The sequence below is a fragment of the Phragmites australis genome, chromosome 9 (genome assembly GCF_958298935.1).
Source record: "Phragmites australis chromosome 9, lpPhrAust1.1, whole genome shotgun sequence".
Classification (NCBI taxonomy): Eukaryota; Viridiplantae; Streptophyta; class Magnoliopsida; order Poales; family Poaceae; genus Phragmites; species Phragmites australis.
The window spans coordinates 31,271,819-31,294,717 of NC_084929.1; the positions used below are offsets into that span (position 1 = coordinate 31,271,819).

Sequence of the window (22,899 nt, forward strand, 5' to 3'; positions counted from 1 at the left end):
GAAGAATTTGCACTTCGGCTTGATCTTTGCCTGCCATACACTTTTCATATTATATCTTTTCGTCATTCCGGTGAATTGATGTTATATGCACTTTTCACCGTGTAGATACCATCCTTTGTCCATCCCATGTAATGGTGTTTGGCATTGTCTCATCGATGGTTGAAACTTGTAGCGCCTCCCATAGAAGCACTAGTTGTTCCAATTCCTCATCAGTGTCTATGTGGTGAAGATCTCTTATCCAAAGATCAGGTGGGGAATGAGCTGGGCGCGAGCAAACCGAGGGCGGCGACGTTCTCAGTGGTGGTGGTGACATCACTCTCATTCGCCATGGCGGTGGTGTGTGCCGGCGTCATGCTCTGCCTCCATGACCAGCTAAGCTACTTCTTCGCTGGCGGCGAGGCCGTGGTAACTACGTATTGCTCCCAAATATTAATTATTTGGTATCATTGTTTTTGGTTGAATTAACATGATTTTCTTGTTTGGTTCCAGAAAGCCTACACAATCCATTGAGCTCCTCTCTCATGTGTCCGGAGATGATACATGTCCAGAACACCTCATAGGACCCATGGTATGTGTGTGACACACAATGCTCATTTACCTCTGACCATGTTGTATGATGATTAACTATTTTTTCTTACTATTGACTATGAACAGAATTGTTGGTGACATAATATATTTTCTCTTGCCTTAAGTGCATTACAAATATGATCCAATGACAGGTGGAATCATAAGATATGAGCGCGAGCCAGGGCACTTCTCTCTCAATATGTCAACGCTGTTGCAATGGTCGCCCTACAATTTGGAAGAAGAGCTGCTACGAAATGTAAATTTTGAGATTTTTGACAAGTTTCGACATGCCATCTTAATTATGTTACTGGCATTGTTTTTGAAACCTTATTGTGTTAATGGATTTGCTGCAAAGATGGACTTAAAAAAGTTAAGCACTGAAATGTTTGTTGATGTGTCTTCTATTGAGCTGAATAGTTTAACGATGTCGGTCCACATGGAACAAAAATTATTGTGTTCAACCTATCGCACAACACTCGAGGCAACTTGGAGGTCGACTTCGACACTGACAAGAAGGTAATAGTTGAATACTGATTAATATTATAGGATAAGTATTTGAATTGTCAATGTTGTATCAATACTAGTTTACGATTTATCATTTGTATTTCAATGTTACATTATGACATCTGAAAAGTACCTCTCTACTTTTTCATGTCTACTGTTGTCATGGATTTCTTATAATGTGTTATGCATTTATTTTATTTTTTTACCATGGTGGATGCCCATTTAGTTCATAAACTCTTACTTGTACACAGTTCTCATTGTTAAACGGTTCATCATTTCCTTGTGCTTGCTTATTTCAGGATATCAAAATTAGTGCGGCAATAATGCCAACAAACAACAACGGTGTAGAGGATCAAAATCATTTGGTATATCAATGTATGAGATCTCTCAAGGCAAGTGTTACAAACACAATCTTTTTATGCAAACACTGCTTTAAAAGAAGTTATTTCTGCAAATCATTCCCTTACATATTGCTGAATTGCCATTTTTTGCGGACCTATGTTTCCATCTTGTATTTAGGACTATCTAAGCACTTCAAAATCATCCTTCGGGAAGAAGAGGTTAAGTGCCGTAACCTTGCGACTGAGCTCAAGTATAGTCAATGCATCACATATAAGAGCAGTGCGGCAGAAAAGGAAGATGAAGTGGTATGTCACATTGTCTTGTAATTGATTTTCTCTATAGGTGATCATGTTCATAGCACTGCAAGTAGACACATGCTTGTCAATCAAAGAAAGGGAAATTTTCACATAATAAATTCAATAATCATCAACTTCTCAACTACTGCAACTACATAGTTTTAACGTGGGAAGCACCTCTTGGTGTTGTGAGTTGTGACAGGGGACGCACTAGCGTATGCTAGTGTGATTGTGGGTGTACACCTTCCACGTAAAAAGGAAAAATGTTTAAGTGTGAAGCACACAATATATCTTTTTTTATTTAACATCAATGTTTATATTTCTATCAACTCATCGTTGTTAGCTCTTCCCTGACCCTAATTTTCTCATTTGTCTGTCTGTTTCACTCATTTCAGATGATGCGATTCTTAGATGGTGCACCAGATGATAACACGGATCGATTCTATTTCTATCATAAACAGCGCCTTATCTTGGTGAGCTTCAGAGCTTCCTGTTTTGTTCATACTCCCAATTTTTAAAAGAAAAACAATCATAAAATCTATACAATGCAGAACTTTGCATCTGTGGCACAGACACTAATCTTGATACCAACTCAATTTCAATAACCTTCCAGCCCTTCCTGCCAGTTCGTGCATCACAACACAAAAACCGGAGCATCGTCGGAATTCTGGAGGCTAACCACCTAAAGCCGGCGAAGAACAAGCAGGACTTCGAGTGGTCGAAAGAGGTTCACACGCTGCAAAAGATCTTGGAGGAAAAGAGAACAGAGTACTGGTAACTACGTATTGCTCCCAAATATTAATTAGATCATGATATGTTCGGACTCACTGCTTGCTTAGCCGAACGACTGAACGAGCATTGCACTCTACATGCCAACATAGCATCGATGAGATGACCATTAAAATGTTTCACTTGTTACCAGCAAACACCTTAAAGGAAAGCAGCTTAGCGCATGTTCGTTTGGTCTTCTGTTTTTGACTTTTTTAAAAAGTTGTGTTTTTAGTTTTTCTGAAAAACTGTTTTGGATTTTAGCTGATGAATTTACAATAATCTTTTAGTTTCTCAGCACACTATTTCTTAAAAAGCTACTCTTAATTTCTAATTTATTTTCTCAGAAGTAAACTTTTGTGTTCTACAGAGACTATTTTTTAATAAACCCGTTTATTTGAATTTCGAATTTCTAGATTTTAATAAAAACAAAAGTCAAAAACAGACCGAAACAAAAAGACCTTACAAACGCTGCTACTCCTGTTTCTCACGATGAGGCAAAATTGACAGCGAGCAACACCACGGCGATGCACCCCGGGATGACTCCGTCTGTCCCGGCTCGTCGTGCGGCGCCGACTTTTGAGCCAAACTACGGTGGTATGCCCTCATATAGTGTTCCTAGCCCCCCCCCCCCCCCCCTTTACCTATCGCAGCAACCTCAGATAGTGATGGCCATGGCAAAAGCTTGGAGAAAAGACCATGGTGCGAGCTCCAATGCGATTCTTGTTCCTCCTGTGACACCGCCATTCTGGTCGAACGACGGCGGTACGTTCTCACATAGCATCTGCAGAGATCCTGCCCCTCATCGGCCTGCATTCGCCATGGCATCAATGGCTGGAGACAGACACCGGCCGACAATGCCGACTATGACAAGCACCAGCGCCAACGGCACCAACTTCAACGCAAGCTCAGTATTCACTGCTCCTCCAGCCTACCTTGCGCTGCCCCTTTCCCAGCCGAACTGCAGCGGTATGCCGCCGAATGGCGTCATGAGAGCTCGAGCTCCTCACCTAGCTGCATTTTCAACGACAGCAACGTTTGGAGATAGACACCAGCCTGTGCCGGCAAGATCAATGGCCCCTGCTGCTCCGCGCTCTCCAGGCAACGCCGGCCCCCGCGGCAAACACCATAGGCTGCCGTGCGTCACATTCACTCCCACCCGGTGGTATGGTTGCTCCCCGTGATCTGCCAATCAAGATGGAGCGTGACGGTATTCTGGCATATGTTGATACAGCTATTCCTGTAACTGGTGGCGTGACGCCGGCCGCAGCAGGCACTGCACCTGGAGTCCCTGGTGCAGCTCCGGCTACCTCTGCCGCTGCCGCTCCTGCGCCCTCCGTGATCTTAGCTTTACCTCCGCCCAAGGCTCGGCTTTCTGAACCGTCTGCAGTGGCTCGGCGAGCTCCACGTCAGGTTTGTTTCAGAAACTGCAGTGGTCAACTATCTTATGCATATCCTGGGTCACTTCTTGGCAGTGATTTTTCAATGTCAGTGGTAGACTGGTAGTTAGATTAGCTTAGCATGCGAGGACTGCATATCCAAATTCATGTATCGGGTTTTGATCTGATAAACCTATCTTACACTTCTGATCTAGTCTTCCCCATTTCTCCAGATAATAACATGTAAAGCTAACTGCATTGCATTCACTGAACAGGGACGGGAGTTGCATGGTGGCAGCAATCAAGGAAAGCAGGGTGCCAACCTAATACGAAATCAGAGCAGGCCGGTGGCTACCGTCAAGATAGAGAGGAAGTAGGCTACATTTTTGGGTGCCTGCCTTCTTGTCAGCTGCTGCGACTTGATGATGCTAGTTTCAGATAGTTATCTGCTCGAAGAGTTGATCAAACAAACTGATTTTTTTGGAGGGTGCATGGAAAACTAATGATCACTAGCTAGCGGATCGACTCTTCTTTTAGTTACTATTCTTTCACCAAGTACTGTTCTGCTACCGAGAATGTGTTTCTATCTCAGTGACAAGTGCCATTCATTTGATTTGATTTAGCTGGCATGTATAAAGTCAAAATATGTTTGTTTCCCCGGCAAATCTGGATGCCGGAGAGGGGGGGGGGGGTTAAGTTTGCAACTCAAATTGTGGGAACTCATAGAAGCCCAATATCGGGTTTGCCGGCGAGTAGGGAGGAGGTGGCGTGACGAGGTGGTGTGCAGCCAGTGGTGGCAGGTGGAAAGGGAGGCCGGCAGCATGAAGCGCAGCCGCAGCGATGGCGTCTGCAGAGGTTAGCAGCACACCGGGGGAGGGAGCAGCATGGACCGGTTCACTGGAGAAGAAGGGGAGGTGAGGCGATGGAGAAGAAAGGGAGAGCGGGTCCAGTCGGTGTGAGCCCTGAGGTACTATCGAGCGCACGTGCACTCGACACCTCACCAAATATCCATATTTACCCACTAGCCTTATTAGGCAAGGTTAGGTAAAAAAACCAAAGACCTCTTGTACCAGCCCTGCAGGTTGAGGCTGATACATCTCAAGCAAAACTTTTGAAGAATTGCCTTGGACAACTACTTTTTTTAGAACTGGGAATGCAAATGCTTTTATGTTTTCAGTGATCAGTTTGAACACTCAGTGGCCTGTAGGATTTTTTTTTTTGGCTGAATTCTTTATGTACTTCCATCTTGCAACGATATTAGAGATATCTTAGAACAAAGCTCATCAAAATTGTTCACTAGAGGAATTGAAATGAATTTTTTTTCCAAGGAATGAATAAATGTCCTGTATCCAGACTGGATTTTTTTAATGAGTCCAGACTGAGTTCAGACTGAAATTCTACCATGCCAAGATCCAGTAATTCTTTAGTAGCAGACCTTCATGGCGCACATCTACCTTCCAACGGACAACCCCGTAAAGTTTGCTTCCCTAGCAAAGGAAGGAAAAGAGTAGCAAAGGAAATAAAACAATATCCACATCCTTACTCAGCAAACCAGGTCCTGGTACAGAAATTTCTGATAGTCAGAATAGGCTAGGCTCCGTTTGAAGGTTTGGAGGCACTAATTATGTTACTGGGGAAAGATGACTCAAGTAAACACAAAATATCAAGGAAGTTGTTCAAACAATTTCCAGTATCTCTATAAAACATTGGTTTCTTACATCTCGAGCGGTTGAAGAGGAGCGAGCGAGAAGAATGTAGCAAGTTTGGAATGACACATGAAGGTGAAGATGAAACAAAATGGAACTTAGCTTCATACAGCCACAGTAACAGCTTCATCCAATGCAACAACTCCAGGAAGCTCCTTTCCTTCCAGCAATTCCAAGCTGGCACCACCTCCCGTTGAAATGTGGCTCATAACATCAGCCACTCCCACCTTCTCAACGGCTGCAACAGAGTCTCCACCTCCAATGATAGTTGTAACACCCTTGCCACTAAGGTCCGCCAACTTCTTTGCAACAGCCTACAGAAGAGATGTCAGGGTTAAGTTTCCTTCATTGCAACCTTGTCTCAGTTTCATAGTAAAGCTGCATTAGCATATTTGAGCAGGGCTTTACCTCAGTTCCTACAGCAAACTTGTCAAATTCAAAAACACCCATGGGCCCATTCCAGATGACTGTTTGCGTTGTTTCCAGAGCAGCATTGAATGCAGCAACAGAATCTGGGCCAATATCCAGCCCCATCCAACCATCAGGAATCGCAGATGCTGCAACAACCTATAGAAAAATTTCATGGTCAAATTTCTCCCTTTGCAGAATGGAGAGGTGCTTCGACGTGACTAGAAAAGGTCTGCTGATTATGACAGAACAAGATTAACAAACCTGGCTATTAGCATCAGGAGCAAACTTATCAGCAATGATAACATCGGTTGGCAACATAAGGGAGACACCCTTTTCCTTTGCCTTTGCAAGGAGAGATGTCGCCAGCTCAAGTTTGTCTTCCTCAACCAACGAAGCACCAACAGAGAGTCCTTGTGCCTTGTAAAATGTGAAGATCATACCACCACCCAAAAGAAGGATATCGCACTTTTCCAACAGGGATTCAATAACCCCAATCTTGGATGACACCTTTGAGCCACCCACGATGGCAGCAAATGGACGTTTAGGGTTTGAAACAGCCCCAACAAGGTAGTCAAGCTCCTGTGAAATGATTTTGTAAAAATAAAAGGTTCAGATTGATGTTGAGAAGGAAGAAGAATTTAACTTTCTACTTTATTTCTTTTTATACTATCTTTCATAGTGTGTTGAGTTCAAAAATGGAGCATAAAACATAGAAACGAAAGGTAACCTTCTGCAAAAGGAACCCTGCAACAGAAGGCTTCAAGAACTTGGTAACTCCCTCAGTCGATGCATGTGCCCTGTGGGCTGTTCCGAATGCATCATTAACATAAAGATCTGCTAGGGAGGCAAGCTTCTTTGCAAACTCTGGGTCATTCTTCTCCTCTTCCTTGTAAAATCTTACGTTTTCAAGGAGCAAAACACTACCATTGGGCAAGGCAGACACCAGTTTCTCAACTTCTGGGCCAATAACATCATCAGCTTTTTGCACCTATTTGTGAGTATAAATATGGTTTAGTAAGAGCACTCAATTAGCACATATGATTCAGTTAGAAGCATCAATGATGTAGAGTAAAAGATTACCTGAATGCCGAGAAGCTCAGACAACCGTGGTACAAGGGGAGCTAAGCTAAACTTGGGAGTAACACCCTTAGGGCGACCCTGCACATCCAGAGGGAAAAGGGGATATGAATCAAACTTGGATGACATGGGCAATCATAAGCAGCTGCCTGTGAATTTAACATTGGATCACTCTTTACAAAATGGCTTGCTGTCAAATAAAGCAGGGGCATCAAAAGTATCACAATTCAGAGTGAAAAGGATCACTACTAGATTGTCATGGTGACCAATTTGAGCAAAACACCTAATGTTTTAGTCCAGCTATCTTTCAGAGAAACTATCAGTCAACACAAGAAGCAAATTCGCAACTAATAGCCAGTGTGCATATATAATCTCCCATAAATTGATGAAACACTACCATTCTACAGGTCCTGAGTTCCTACATTGTGGGTATGTGCGAAGACTAACAGTCAGATTCTCAATTTCTTAAATAAGAGTACAAATAGGTTAATAGAATCATCAGTTACAATCAGATTTTGCTATTTATAATTAGGTAAAAGATTCTGGCTCCTAGAACCATTGCAGCAATGATCAACTTGTGCCCAAAAAAGTGCAAGTCAGCTGTCTTTAAGATAAAATAAAATTATTTAGCACAGGAGGCAAATTCAAGACTAATAGCTAGTCTCTTTATATTGTATCACTGAATCAGATGGTCACAAACACTCGCATTGTATGATTCCTGAGTTTGTACATTGTATTTGTGAGCCAAGAGTGCTACTTTTTGGAGTAAATGATGAGCGAAGGGGAGGCCGGAGACTTACCAAGTGGCTGGAGAGGATGACCTTGGCGCCGTTGCTGATGAGGTACTGGATGGTGGGGACGGCGGCGCGGACGCGGGTGTCGTCGGTGATGTTCTGGTTCTCGTCGAGCGGCACGTTGAGGTCGGCGCGCACGAACACGCGCTTCCCCTCGAGATCGGCGGCGGTGAGGTCCCCCACGCTCTTCTTCGCCATGGTGGCCATGGCCCGGGCCCCTCGCGCGGACGACGCCTGCCTGCACCGCGACGCCACGTGGACCGCCAGCCGCGCGTCGCTGGTCGCAAACGCCAGCGACCGCGCCGGCTGGCACGCCGCGGCGAGCCCCCCGCGCCGCAGCGGGGTTGCGGCGGCGGAGGCGGAGGCCGCCATGGTGGCCGCGCGGGCCGCGAGGGTGAAGGAGGTGGGCGGTGCGGCCGCGGACGCCATCGGGATTTGGGAGCAGGCTGCGGCGGCGGTGAGCGGAGCGGGGCGGAGAGGGAGTAACGCGGGAGGAGGGGGTTGGGGGTCGTAAAGAAAGAGGGCTTTGTGGACGAGAGGAGTGGGGGAGGGATTTGCTTATCGCTGGCGAGAGGTCGGGACGACGTGTTTTGGTGAGAGGACACGGCGGCGATCACCGCGATGGGGACGTTTGGGGGCTTGTGGCTTCGAATTTCCCGGTCTTTTGTGTGATGGGCTTGCCTTCCATCTTCCCTGTCCCACACCCACTCTTTGTAAAATATTAGTCAAATACACATTACAATAAAATCATAAATATTAGATATAATAATATTAAATAAAAATTTAAAGTATAAAGATGTAGCTGCATTATGAGAGTATCGTCAAACTAATATGTCAAGAATAATACTGTAGTTTGATTTTAAATAAGATTAAAAAAGAAGGGAAGATTATATGTTATTTTTTTAATTTTTTATTTAGTTTTATCAGTAAAATTGGTTTCATATCCTAGCTAGTTACAAGGATAAATCATAAAAATAGATAAATTATTTAAATTTTAAGAGTTTTTTTATTAGATGGTAGAAGAGTAGAGAAAAAGATGATAAAAGAATCAACTTGTATTTTATATAGTAAAGATAAATTAGAAGTGAGATGAGTAAAATTGTATATCAGTTCAATGGTAGAGGAGGAGACCAATGGATTTGTCCCCCAAGGAGATCTCAAGTTGATGGGAATTTTTCACCGTTGATTGTCTGTTCTGGTAGGGAATTCGCCACGGGCCATAACTGCGAGCTTGGCAAGTAAAAATTGGGACAATGGCAGCAGTAGTGGTGGAGAGGTCAACGTTTTCAGTAACAGATTTAGATCTTTGACTTCACCCGATAAAGTCAAAAGTAAATAGTAATTTGTGATTCGAGTATTATAGCATCAAATCATATTTCACAGTGGAATGTGACTTTACTCCCCGTGGAATCGGAGGATCCCGGTTGTTCAGGTAACAGCACGCTACGATGCAACGGAACTGACAAATATTTAACAAAAGCGTAGCCTCCACGCACCAAGAAGCCAGATAATCTCTTCAATGGACAAAGAATACATCGCTCCACACGGCGCAGATGTCTCAGCAAATGAAAGGCAGGTTGGCGTGCTCATCGCTGCAGTAAAGGCCGGGCTGCTGAGTGTACCCCTGCTTGGACAACAGCTCCCGCGTCTTCAGCACCAGCTTCCTGTTCGTCACCGTCCCGTGCTTCTTCCCGGCGAGGATGGTCTGGATGGCGTTGCTGAGCGCGCCGTAGGACACGCCGTCCGGCGTGGTCGCGTCCGCCGAGGTCTGGCCCGTCTGGCACCCGCTGATCAGAACGCCGTTGCGAGGGCGAGGCACGACCACCCTCGCCGCCGTCCCGGCGTACACCTCCTGGACGCTGTGCGCCTCTTGTTCCAGGGCTGCCCTGAGAGCGTCCAGCTTGCCATCGTGCCGGAGCTTGCCTAACATGACATTGACGAACCTCTTGATCTTGGGGCTCGCGTCGTCGCCGAAGTGGTGGAACAGCGTCGTCCGGATCGAGCCCACGCCGACGTCGTGCTTCCCGGTCCTGTCCCTGAGCATCTCGATGAACGTCGAGAGCGGCAGCGACCGGTTGGTGGTGCTGCTGGCGCGTGTGGTTGCCTCTGCCTTCGCGTGTGGCTCCGGGCCTCCACTCTGGACGCTGCTGCTCTGCTGCTGGCCACGGCGAGGGAGGTGGATGCCGAGAGACTCGAACGTGCCACGGACGATCCGCAGGAGGGAGGTGGAGAGACTGGTGCCGGGACGAGGCCGCATCTCTCGCTCCCGTTGCTGGGTTTTGTTCTGCTTGGTGCTGTTCCCGATCTGCTCCTTGGTCTTGTCGATCAAGCCGCCGCTGTGGCACGAGTCCGAGACCATGGGGAAGAGGCAGCCGTCAGGTACCTTTGCTACGAGTTCCGTGAAATCTTGGTCTGCGGTGTGTGCAGGAAGATTAGGGTGGTCATAGTGTGCCTCTACACCGCACTTAATCAGCTTCAGAAATAACAACGAAAGGCACATGAGTAGTGAAACAAGGGAGAGCTCACCTTTGATCAGGTTCAGGTCGCAGGGCACTATGCACTCGTCGTACCCGGTGTCGTCGTCCCGCCCGGTCTCGGCGGGCAGCTGCAGGCCGTGGCCGCTGTAGTGGAAGAAGAGCGTGTCCCCGGGCTGCGCGTTCCCGACGAGCCGCTCGAGCTCCAGCCGGATGTTGGCCCCCGTGGGCGGCGGCATGGACGGGTCGGCGTCGGCGAGGACGCGGATGCCGGCCTCGTCGAAGCCGAAGCGGTCCACGAGGCAGCGGCGCATGCGGGCCACGTCGTTGAGGCAGCCCTTGAGCTCCCCATCCGTGCCCGGGTAGTTGATGCCCACCAGCACTGCGAGCTTCCGGCCCATCGCCGGCGCGCGATGCGACGCCGCCGGATCCGCGCGTCGGTGCGTTCGACTCGTTGTATCGGAGGTAGTGGCGGCCGGAACGCCCGGTGGGTTGATGCGGTGACGAGTTGTCCAATCGGCGTTCTTGATCTGGCAGCTCGTGTTGGTGGACCTCTAAGTGCTCACGTTCGCGCGAGGTGCTCGTCGCTGTCGTGTCATTTTGTATTGGCTGGTGACGCGGGTCATGATCGCCTAGTCGGTAAAGTGCATCGGCAGGTTCATTGCCAACTTTCCATTCTCTGGCCTACATTTCAGAGAGGTTCGACGATGAACTAAGTTCCGGTGGGTTCAAAACTTCAAATGTGCAGTGACAGATTGACACACAGTTGGATTTCCCACTAAGAATATTCATGTAGCGCTCCCACAACAAACAATATTCTTAAGGGGGTGATTCCCTCTCAATAGCTCCTCCACCCTGCCCTCCTCTTTCATCTTCGATGGTGGTTCTTATTGTCAGATTTGTAGCTAACCATTTTGTTTTTCGGTGCCCCAACCGTCGGACCGTTCACTAGCCGTTCTCCACCACCACAGTTAGTGGTGCCCTACCGCTTTGCCATCCTACCCACTAGCCACCTCCTCGATCCGTCCTGGGCATCCCTCTAAGCCTGGGGACACCCCAACCCAAAAACCCTAACCCCTTGAATCCTAACCATGGGCCTTAATCGGGCGGCAAAGGTGAGTTGCGGTGTGGAAGAAGCAAACAGTAGCACTCGGCAAGGGAAGGAACTTGGTGGAGAAGAGATTCAACGGGGCAGAGATGGTTTGGGAAAGACAATGTGTTATGGGAAGAAACAAGGGTGCCATGCAATCTCCATCGGTCTACCGAAAGTTCTTGCGCTTTCAATCACCTAACGGTGAGACATTTAGTATTCCTAACCGCTAATGAATCATATAAATAGAACCTTAAACATTTCCAAAAATCAAGCAACAATTTATGAAACGTAATCCAACAGTTTGCAGAGACATATTTGGCATTTATACGTGATATGTTTGGATTTTCTTTTGCGGTCCTAATACGATAGTCCAAGAAACTTTTTTGCGGCACTTCCAATATTCAAAACTTCAAATCTTGAAATTTGGAAATTCATCATTTCATTCCTACCAAATACTCAATACTTCAAAATTTTAAACTCCAGTATTTGAATTTGAATTCAAATGTTCAAATGTTAGAATTCCAAAATTAAACTTTTATACTTGATTTTTTTAACATTACATGTCACCTTGCTTGGGTTTAAAAGCCAAGACCAACAATAACAACCTCACAAGTCACAACCATCATATGGCTTCAGTTATATGATGGCTCTTGCTTTTGGAAAAGCAAAGTGAAAATGGCACTTGTCTTTTAAGCTTTGTGGACGAAACTCTCAATATACTATTAGAGCGGAGAGGTCCTAACCTAGTGATGACCTAGCTGGTGCATTTTTTTTTTCCTAAAAAGAAAGGTCTGATCGAGTTAGCTGGTACATTATTCTAAAACAATAAAAAGTTATTCCATCAAAGTTCTATTAGGTATTGTCGTCATCATGGTGCCACTTACAATGATAATTTGGATGCTAGTAAGGGACAGTGGAAACAGCTTTTGCCTTTCTTATTCTGGCGAGGGCAAGTCTTCCAGCGACATCATGCCGCGGCGCCGAGGCGGCCCCAAACCACTAATGATGCAACAAAACAGTCCATTTTTAACAAAAAACCATAGCTTACACACGTCATAGAGAACAAAAAATGACACAATTAATAGGACTAGCTTATCAAAGGAAATTGACACGAGAGGACTACAAAAATTTCTCCCATCAAAGGGCAAAGATATAAATTAGTCGACACGGCGCAGATGTTTCAGCATATGAAGGGCGCATCGGCGCGCATCGGAGTGAACCCTTGCTTGGAGAGCAACTCCCGGGCTTTGAACACTATCTCCCTGTTCGTCACCGTCCCGTGCTTCGTCCGGGCGAGGATGGTCTGGATAGCGTTGCTGAACAAGCCGTAGGACACGCCCTCCGGCATGGTTGCGTCCCCCGAGGTCTGGTCCGTCTGGCAGCCGCTGATCAGAACGCCATTGCGAGGCACGAGCACACTCGCCACCGTACCGGCGTACACCTCCTTGATGCTGTGCGCCTCTTGTTCCAAGGCCCGCTTCAGAGTGTCCACCGAGCCCCCCTCGTTACCCTCCAGTTTACCATCCTGCCGGAGCTTGCCTGCCATGGCCTTCACGAACTTCTTGATTTGGGGGCTCGCATCGTCGCCGAAGTGGTGGAACAGCGTCGACCGGATCGAGCCAACGTCGACGTCTTCCCGGTTTTCTCGCTGACCATCTTGATGAACGTCGACAGAGGCAGCGACCGGTTTTTTATGCTGGCGTGTGTTTTTAGCTCTGCCTTCGTTTCCGGCTCCGGGCCTCCACTCTGGCTGTGGCTGCTCTGCTGGTAGCCACGGCGACGGAGGTGGATACCCAGTGACTCAAACACGCCATGGACGATCCATAGGAGGGAAGTGCCGAAAGGAGGCCGCGTTTCTCCCTCCTGTTACTGGGTTTTGTTCTGCCTTGTGTTGTTCCCAATCTGCTCCTTGGTCTTGTCGATCATGCCGCCGCTGTGGCATGAGTTGAAGACTACGGTGAAGAGGCCAGCCATCGGGGACTTCTGCCACGAGCTTCTTGAAATATTGGTTTGCAATGCGTACAAAAAAGTAAGAATCTTCTTGACAAGTGAGAATTGACAAATGACAAGGGTGTTATTAGTCATTATCATCAGAGGCGCAAATGGTAGAAGCACAGGTTGTGAAGTGGCACATTCTAATATGTCCAGATTGTTTTTTTAATTAGAATATGTCCAGATTGTTTACAAACACTGAATTTGCAATACGTGTACTTCGTTAATAAACACTGTGAATTTGTAACTCCATCAACAAATAGTACTCCCGCGAATAAGCACTGAATTTGTAACTACAAAGGAAAGCAACACCAATAGAGTATCAAGTTCAGATCTGAAATGTTTTATGGTATTATTTTCCAGCTTCAGTCAGCAGTTCAGTCTCTCCGTATCAAGAGCTCAAGTCCAAATCTTACTGAACACTCAACCGCAATGTTAAAGGGGTTTGCTTCGGTACACCCCTTTTGTTCAGAGGTAACAATAAAAATCCAGATAATATAGGGTGATACTATGTTTCAGCCGACTAATAAACGATCGGTTCAATCGACGTTTTTAGCCACATGATCTGCATCGGACGGAGGGGATTGATTCTTCCTCCTCCCATCCAATGCGCACTTCTTCCCCGTGATGGCAGCGTCGCTCGCTTCTCCGCACAACCCACCTCCTCTCGTCCTCCCCCACGCTAATCGATATGTTTTTTATGCCCCTGCCACTGATCTGCCCATCGAACTCCTACCACTTGCGATGCCGGCGTCGGCACTACCTCCACTCCGCTGCCCACGCTGGTCCGCTTGCAGCCCCGGACATACCTCTAAGCCTATAGAGCACCTACCTCGAACCCTGATCGATGGTGGCCGGAGACAAAAACAAAGGAGCACACTATTGGCTGTAATATTCCGAAATTTCAGTCGCCTGAAATTTATGTTGCGCCTCTAAACCACGACTATTGTTCGATCCCCAGTTAACGAGTTCAAACAGAAGTAACAGTAAATAAAGGCACAGTAGCAAAGGGCGTGATGCACTCGTCGTACCCGGTATCGTTGTCCTTGCCGATCTCGGTCTCGGCGGGCAGCCGCGTGCCATGGCCGCTAAAGTGGAAGAAAAGCGTGTTCGTGGCGGATGTTGGCCCCCATGGGCTGCTGCTCAGTGGGGTCAACGCCATCGAATCCGAAGCTGTCGACGAGGCAGCGGTGCATGCGCTCCACAACAACAGTTGCTAGAGATGACAATTGTGTTGGATAATCTGTTTACTCATTGGCTGGGGTGAAGCTAGAATTTAAATTATGATGGTGACAAATACACAATTCAAAATAAATATTGATCATAAATCTCAATTTATCATGATGCACATATGATCAAAATAAGATAATTATTACTAGAATTTTGATTTACCCTGGTACCGGTGCATCAAGATACCTCTATCCTCCCTACTCACGGTTAAATACCCTAATAAAACCAAATATGTTCTTTTGTTCTCTATCCACAGGTACGTGCGTCAACCAACAACTCTGCCCGACGGTTAGACGACAAGAGCATGAGTAAGGTTTACATATACCCATATCACTCGCTTACCTGTATTTTCATATGATAAGTGGGACAAAAGGTAAAACCCAACCGGCTGTGGGCACTTATAGAGCTCCTCATACCCATGCTCTCCAGATTTTTCTTTCCCGCTTGTGACGGGTATATTCTCAGTTTTGTTTGTCGTGTTAATGGGCATGCCCACGAGTGAAAAAAAAATGATAAGAGTAGATATATGGGATGTATATGGGATCTCTACCCGTACCTGCTACACGCGAATGTCATCCCTAGCCACTACATGCACTCCCTTGCTGCAGCACCTTGTTTATGCTAGCCACGTGCTGTCACTTTTGGATAACATCCGTAAGGCAATATATATATATATATATATATTGTCTATTCTACTCCCTGCGCTAAAAATAGCTATTTAACACCCTGGCCGCGCGCGCCCTCCGACCCTGATCTCCTGAACCACCCCGCCAACCAGACACCCAGCCCGCAACCGTAGTTCATTTGTTATTGTAACCGTATATCTGTTCATTATTTTACGATTGGACGTTACCATTAAATGGATTGTTTCCTATAAGTAAATTCTTATTCATTACGACCGTACATATGTAACCTCCCCACTAACCAACACGTTGCTCCCCAGCCTAGCCTGCAACTGTAATGCATTAGTTATTGTAACCTTATATAGGTTCATTTTTTTACCGCTAGATGTTACCACCACCCGCAACTGTAAAAAACACAAAGACGCTCTCCGCAACCGTAAAATCTCGACCACCGTGAATAAAAAAACGAAACCACCCCCTCTTTCCTCCTATTTCATTCCAGTTTCCATCCCATGTCTCTCTCCTATCCAACTCTCTCTCATATCCAATGCTCAAATCTTGATCTAGATCGGCGGCGGCGGCAGTGACGATGGATGCCAAGAAGGCCATGATGCACGCAGATGTGGATGTTGGATGCACCGGTGGCAGCCCCCATGGGAGGTCGCATCTAGCCTCCCTCCCTCGTCGAGTGTTGCCCGCGCGTAGGGGAGTGGCGGGCACGACAAGATTGGGCATGAGGCGTCTTCCTCTTCCTCCAACTAGTAGGACAAGCACCGCGCAGGCCCTGCTGGCCACCCTCATGATGCGAAGCACCGGCAAACGTCCTTGATCCGGTAGCCATCAGTGCGGATCTGACTTCTGAGTGAAGGGCGTGGATATGAGTTGAAGTGGCTCGCCCATGTAATAGATCTGAGCAGATGTGACTAATTAGGTCTATTGTTTTTGTTGTTTTTCTGTAAATCGGGCATGGTTTCTTGATCGATCCATTACATGTAGCTGTTGGCTAGATTAGTCAATTTTGGGCTTCTTCAATGGAGCAGATTCTAATGTTGTATTTTATCTCTGTTTTGATCTATACAGTAACTGCAAATGTATAATCCAGTAGGTCGGATCTTCTCGGCACAATCCCCAGCACTGCAGGCTTTGTTACACATCTATCCTCCTCTCCTCCTCAGGCAGACATGGTGACAGGGACACCCACGGCAAGGGTGATGACGGCGGCAACAACGTACTACAGTCATCCATAAAGATATTAGTGTAGAATTTAGTAGTGCTGACTGTAGAATCCAATACATGTACTAATATCATCTATTAGTAGGTATTGTGTAATATTCATTATTATTACAATACAAAATTTAGTAGTACAATTCCTGAAATCATGCATTTGAAGGAACATAATCAAGTGCAGGAACTATGCAATATTTCACTGTTATGCGACATGGATAACATTCTTTGTTTCAAGTAGTATGTTCTCTGATGTAACCATAAAAAGCTTATCATTATACGGCTTGCAATACGGAATTCTACGGTTAAAATCAATAGAGTTTACGGTTACGAATACTGGGTTTTCACGGTTGCGGGCTCATCATACTGTGTTTTACGGTTGCAAGGTGCTCGCCAGAACTCAATACGTTAAAAATCAGGGACCAACACTGTGTTTTTACAGTTACGAATATCAATTTTACGGTTGCGAACGATAATTTTACGGTTGCGGGTGATCGCTGGAGCCTTGCTACGATCGGGGCGCGGGAAGGCCGGGGCGCTAAATAACTATTCTTAGCGCAGCGCTAAGAATAGCAGCGCCCTATATATATATATATATATATTAGTTCATCATAATCATTTTAAATGACTATAATTTTTTTTGAATATCCATTTTGAGTTATGTTTACGCCGTTGTGTTCTATATTGTAAGCTTAATAAAATGAGACATATATTGCATACGTTTTAGATATGTATATGCTTGGTAGCAATTGCAATAGAGATTGTGCAGCAACTTGTGAATGTTTGGCAATAATTTGTATAATTTGGTAGCAATTTCAATGAGTGTTTGATGTCAACTTTAGCCATTGTTTGATAGCAAATTATGTAGATATCTTATAAGTCTAGGCTTAGATGATTAGTTGAGGTGGTTGAACCCTACCTACTATAAATCAAACCTCATGTTTACTTCTTACGTGTCTTATTAAAGTGAATTTTTTTTTAATAGTATGCAACATACCCGTCAACAGCGAGTTGCTTAAGATGACTTCGTCAATCTCTAAGATCCGCATCTTTGGTCTTTAGTAGATGTTGTGTAAATATGTGTATGGTAGCGTGAGTATGTGCGTGTGTTTATGAGTTATACTGATGTTTTTTAAAAAAAACTGCATTTGGTAGTAATTTTATTGAATATTTAGTAACAACTTCGATTAAGGTAGCAAACTTCAGTTGATCTTTGTAGCATATTATTTGCAAACTATATAACAACTTTAGTGACTGTCTGGTACCAACTTCATATTAGCTAGTGATTTTAGTGAGTATTTGGTGGTAACTTATGTGCATACTTCATTAGCAACTTTATTAATATTTTGTAATGACTTATGTGAAGACTTTATTAACAACTTGTGTGCAGACTTCATTAGCAACCTTTTTGGTATGAGCCCTAACTAGCTCTACTAAATTTTTGGTACGTCCTTGATATTTGATTGACGTTTGGTTCTGTGCCAAACTTTAACGTGCCAACAAAATATTGTCATTGACAATGCGCAGTACATAGCCAAAGCAGGGCAGAACACGAGCAAGCAAAACGCTCGCCCCCATTTTGGCGTGGCTGGCAAAACAAAGCAAGCAGGGCGTGGCAGGTGCCTAATGGGTGCACGGACTCCAAAATTTATGAATGGTTTGTGTCATGGTGGCCTTGATAGTAAATTATAAAATAAAATCTCTTTGATATATTTTGACATAAAATATATAAATGACATATGGCCCCGCATGTCTCAGTTACAATATTGATAAAATTGGGTATGGTTGTAATCTGAACACATTGTTTCTTATCATACTTTGGTAATACTCACAAATTGGTATAGTTGCAATCCAAACAGTATTATTTTACCGACATTTTAGTATCACCCGTATTTTGGCATTACCAAATTTAGTAAGGTCCACATGTGTAACAAACCAAAGAGCCCCTTCATTACCAAGTTATACATACAACTTGCTAGCACAATTACATTTAACTTGTCAGTATGAATAACATGTACTGAAATATATACAATATGATTTCATATTGTAGATCTCGTCGTAAGAAGTACAACGATACAAATGTAATAGAAAATGGTCATTGAAAGAGAAATAATGGTCATTTGAAGAATTGAAAAGGACTAGTACAAAGCCTCCCCACCTCAAGCTTCAGCCAAAAAAAAAAAAAAACTGCCTCCCGTGATCCAACTAGCACTCGGTCCACGTCATGCCAGTCAAGTTGCTCGTTCCCTTGATCAGCAATGGGCTCCGTCCAGGTTCAACTTATGGTTCGCTGGTCGTTTACCGGGATCCAGCGGTAAGCGAAAATTCGTGATAATCACTTAAAATTTGAATAAAATTTGGACAAATTTTGTTTAATAAAATTTAAAATTTGGAATTTTTTTTGTAAAATTAACCTCTCGGTAACCGGTCGAATTGGACCGAATCGAGCGATTTCTCGAATTTTCCGTATTGTCGGTAACCGTTCAGTTCTCTCGATTTATCGAGCGGTTTTCTCAATTTTCAGTGAAGTTTAACAAAAAACCTAAAAATTATATCAATCTTGTAAAATCAATAACTAATTCATCTGAGATTCAAATCAAGTGAAACAAATTTTGTTGGTTTCCTTGTAACATGATCTACATGATAAATGTATTTATACTCATAAAAAAGTTCAAAATTTTCTACGAGAAAATATATTTGTTAAACCAAGTTAAATACATAGTTTACTCTTTGCTAATCAAAAATCATAAAACTAATTTTGTTAGTCTTCTTACAAGATCCTATGTCTTTTAAAAATACATGAACTCATGAATTAGTTATTCTAACATGCAGGATTGTGTAAATGTGTTGCAACTAGATTAATTCATAACTGACTCATCACACCTAAAAAATTAGTGAAACCACTTTTATTACTTTATTTATACTATGATTTACGTAGAAAAAATAATAGTAGACATGAAAAAGTTAATTACAATACTGTTTCTTAACATTTTCACTTTATGCTTGTGAACTTTGTAAAAATCATAGAGAAATTAATAAAACTCTAAATAAAGTAAAATCAATTTTAAAGATCCTCTTAAGATACTTTCTACACAAAAAAATATGTGTTTGCATGTTAAGCTTTTCCTTGATATGAGTTAATAACTGAGCCGCACGCTTCAACTTTTTTCATTTTTTTCAAACTTCCTCCCTATAGAATATGATGAAAACGACATTATTTTTGAATTTTTTTCCACATAAGGTCTTAGAATTGTGTCTAGTTTTTTAAAGATTTTTTTGAATTGTTTTGAATTTTTTTTACTTTTTTCGAATTTTTTGAATTCAAATTTGGTTACCGTTTAGTTTCTGAAACCGAGCCGGACCGAGATGCCCGATTATCGCGCATTTTGGTCGGTTAATGATGAATTTTTGAATCCTGGCTCCGTCTGCTCCACGTTGGAGTCACGTGTGACCCGCCGTGCGTCGAACTTTCTTATTTTTGGGTTCACACTTCAGATGCCATTGTAGTGTCATGTGGTGGGGTTGGTAGGCCAGTAGACTAGGAAGGATTAGGTTTTTTAGAGATCCACTCTTTTAGCATAATATGTTGTTTTCTCTTGCATATGTCAGTCGTTATATCAGAAGAAGTATGTCATGAATCAAGGTCTCGTGAGGATCTCTGTGAAGGGTCCTATAAAATTATGTTCCAATAGGATGGGCCTAGGCTAACGGATATCTTGATCGATTTCTATTTGAGAAAGTCTATGATGTGCTTGAGTTGCTAAAAAAAATTAGACGAGCTTCGACCTTTTGGTTTTAAATGGACACTAGGTCGGGAGCATATGGAGCCTCTTGCGGTTCTTGCTTTGAGCACCTCGTGCCTCTGGGCCGGCCGTGACCGACCTTGATCACCAAGGGGGTGATTGGTTGCTTGCATGAATGGATTCTTACTCAGTGAATGTGTATAACTTCATTGTCGGAGGGTGAACTCCTCAAGTGGGGATTTGGAGGGACCCCCTTTGAGATTCGGCCGGGGGGATGATTCTGAATCTGCTTCGTAGGTGAAATAAATGGGGGTAAATGAGATGCAGGTGGAATGGAACAATCGGGTGCAGGAAGTAGTAAATGTTCAGGGGATTTTTAGACAGGTTCGGGCCGCACTGAGCGTAACACCCTACTCCTGTGTGTATGCTATAAATGCTCTGAGAACGTCTCTTTGAGTATCTGCTGAGTTATAAGAATATTTGTCTAGTCTAGAGCTTTGTGCTCCTTGTTCTTCGGCTGATCTATCCTTCGGAGTTCGTTCTGTGTTGTCTTCAGCTTGAACTTAGCCGTCTTTCTCCGGGGAGCCCGCCCTGCGTATATATCCGTCGGGGCGGTAGCGTGCCCAGAAAGGATGGCGCGAGTTTCAAGGCGCCATAAATGGAAGTAACCATCATGGGCTGCTGCGTGAGGTGACAGGGAGGGTTGAAAACGCGCTCCCGTTCGATCTTGTTCGTCATCATGCCACTTTTCAACGGGCGCCGCAGGGAGGGCCCATCGGGTAGCCACCGAGCAGCACGGCGTGCCCGCCCGGTCAGAGCAGGTCTGACGTAGCAGGGCGGCAGGCGGGGCACCACCGAGGCGTGCCGGATGATGCGCGATGGGACTCGTGCATTAAATGTCCCCACGCCTCCCCGCCAGGCCGTGGCAGGGGCTGACAACAAGCGTGGGGGGAGCAGTTGGAAGTGACAGGCCACGCGCCCTCTTAAATGCAGCATCGGGCCTCTCACCAGTTGACACCTCCGCTGGGCCTCTGTGGGGACCACCGGCGAAGGATTTCTCAGGCCCTGAGGGAACCGAGTGCTCGGAGGCTACTGTTTGCAGCCCCAAGTACTCTCTTCTGGATATGCCCTTTCTTAGTCTTCGGAGAACCGAGTGCTCGGGGGCCACTGTTCACGGCCCTGAGCACTCTCTCCCAGAACTGTCTGATCGGGTCCTCGGGGAACCGAGTGCTGGGGGGGGGCACTGTTCATGGCCCCGAGCACTCTCTCTCAGAACTAACTGTTTGGGTCCTCGGGGAACCAAGTGCTCGGGGGCCACTATTCGCGGCCCCGGGTACTCTCTCCCGGAACTTAGCTTTTCTTATCATCGGGGAACTTGGGTGCTCGGGGGCCACTGTTCGCAGCCCTGAGCACTCTCTTCCTGGCACTTGATCTTCTCAGGTCATTGGGGAACCCGGGCACTCGGGGACCACCATTCGTGACCCCGAGCACCCTCTCCAGGGACTTGGTCTTCTCGGACCTCGGGGAGATAACCTCCGAGGGAGGGCGCCACGTGGCACTCTGCTGTTATGGCCTCGGGACTCGGGGACCCCTGGTTCCTGTGTCACCAACACTCATACAAAAGCATGTTTAGCTGCTCGCATGCACTATTCTAGCCTGGGAGCTTCCCTCCATAGTTTGACCCGATGGATGCAGACTAATACATCCGCTCATGCAGGTAGCCCCATTTGTCAGTATTACGAAATCATCTTTATGGGAGCAATCTATCAGAATTAGGGATGAAAATGGATGGGAACGATCAGGAAAACCCACTAACCGTTATCACTTTCACATTTTCTCAGTCGGACGGAAACAAAAATGGAATAGGTGGGAACGGGAATGGTGGGACATAATCGGAGGGTCGAAAATGAACCAATCCGATCAGAAAAATGCCAGTATCGGTCGGGATTTAGAAACACCGACCCACAGAATCATCAAGACATGTTAGCATGTATAAGTTTAACATGATCTTCATACAACACTGAACTAATAAGTTTAATGAACCAATCTAATCAGCAAGTTGTATGGAAGTAAAAAAATGTTATATGATTTTTCAATTCACATGACATATAATTTTTTTATCAATACTTGACTCAAACAATGCAAGATACAAAGATACAACCATATAAACCTTAACTCGATACATGAGCATACAATAAACATAAGTGATAAGTCTCAATCAAAGACATAAGTGAACGATAGTACAAGTGTCTATACAACACCACAAAGTCTTAACATAATAACATTGAACTACTAGCCCACCATGACGTCAACATATAACAATAATAGGACAATAAAACTACTCATAATGATTTATCACGTCTGGATCACTTCCTATTTGTAGGATAGAGATAGGCGACTAGATGGCGGTGAATAGACGCCTTACAAATTTATTATGAAATAGATGGTTTACTCCTTATTTACCCAACACACCTAAAAAAAAAATCATCACAAAGAGCAACATAGCAGAAATTTAGGCTCAACCCGAAAGTTCCGATTCGAAAACCAAATTTGAAAATCCAACAAAAGGTGTGTTTCATGGTTGAAATCAAACCCTATGTTCCACAACAAACCAATCTATGACTCAACCTCACACAAACATTGGATCTTTAGGAGAAACACCAAAAACTCAAAGAG

At 44.9% G+C, this 22,899-nt stretch overlaps 2 protein-coding genes and 1 pseudogene across 2 annotated transcripts; all 3 read right to left on the minus strand.

The window, feature by feature from the left end:
• Positions 1-5,519: 5,519 nt before the first annotated feature.
• On the minus strand, positions 5,520-8,375 carry LOC133929146 (phosphoglycerate kinase, chloroplastic-like). Its single transcript, XM_062375778.1, has 6 exons — positions 7,851-8,375; positions 7,054-7,131; positions 6,701-6,961; positions 6,235-6,552; positions 5,971-6,129; positions 5,520-5,876 (listed from the first exon to the last, which is right to left on the minus strand). The coding sequence occupies exons 1-6, from the start codon at positions 8,271-8,273 to the stop codon at positions 5,667-5,669; spliced, it is 1,449 nt and encodes a 482-aa protein (XP_062231762.1). The 5' UTR covers positions 8,274-8,375; the 3' UTR covers positions 5,520-5,666.
• An 815-nt stretch (positions 8,376-9,190) lies between these two features.
• Positions 9,191-10,948, minus strand: LOC133929148 (metacaspase-4-like). Its single transcript, XM_062375779.1, has 2 exons — positions 10,371-10,948; positions 9,191-10,256 (listed from the first exon to the last, which is right to left on the minus strand). The coding sequence occupies exons 1-2, from the start codon at positions 10,717-10,719 to the stop codon at positions 9,403-9,405; spliced, it is 1,203 nt and encodes a 400-aa protein (XP_062231763.1). The 5' UTR covers positions 10,720-10,948; the 3' UTR covers positions 9,191-9,402.
• Positions 10,949-12,591: 1,643 nt separating this feature from the next.
• LOC133928145 (metacaspase-4-like) lies at positions 12,592-14,565 on the minus strand (annotated as a pseudogene).
• Positions 14,566-22,899: the final 8,334 nt, after the last annotated feature.

What these genes read in the sequence shown, in the direction of transcription:
- LOC133929148 (XM_062375779.1), bottom strand. Translation starts at nt 10,719, where the DNA reads ATGGGCCGGAAGCTCGCAGTGCTGGTGGGCATCAACTACCCGGGCACG. An exon ending in CGACCTGAACCTGATCAAAG is followed by an intron (nt 10,257 to 10,370) that starts GTGAGCTCTCCC and finishes CACACACCGCAG; the next exon opens with ACCAAGATTTCACGGAACTC.
- LOC133929146 (XM_062375778.1), bottom strand. Translation starts at nt 8,273, where the DNA reads ATGGCGTCCGCGGCCGCACCGCCCACCTCCTTCACCCTCGCGGCCCGC. An exon ending in CTGAGCTTCTCGGCATTCAG is followed by an intron (nt 6,962 to 7,053) that starts GTAATCTTTTAC and finishes ACTCACAAATAG; the next exon opens with GTGCAAAAAGCTGATGATGT. An exon ending in CAGGGTTCCTTTTGCAGAAG is followed by an intron (nt 6,553 to 6,700) that starts GTTACCTTTCGT and finishes ATCATTTCACAG; the next exon opens with GAGCTTGACTACCTTGTTGG.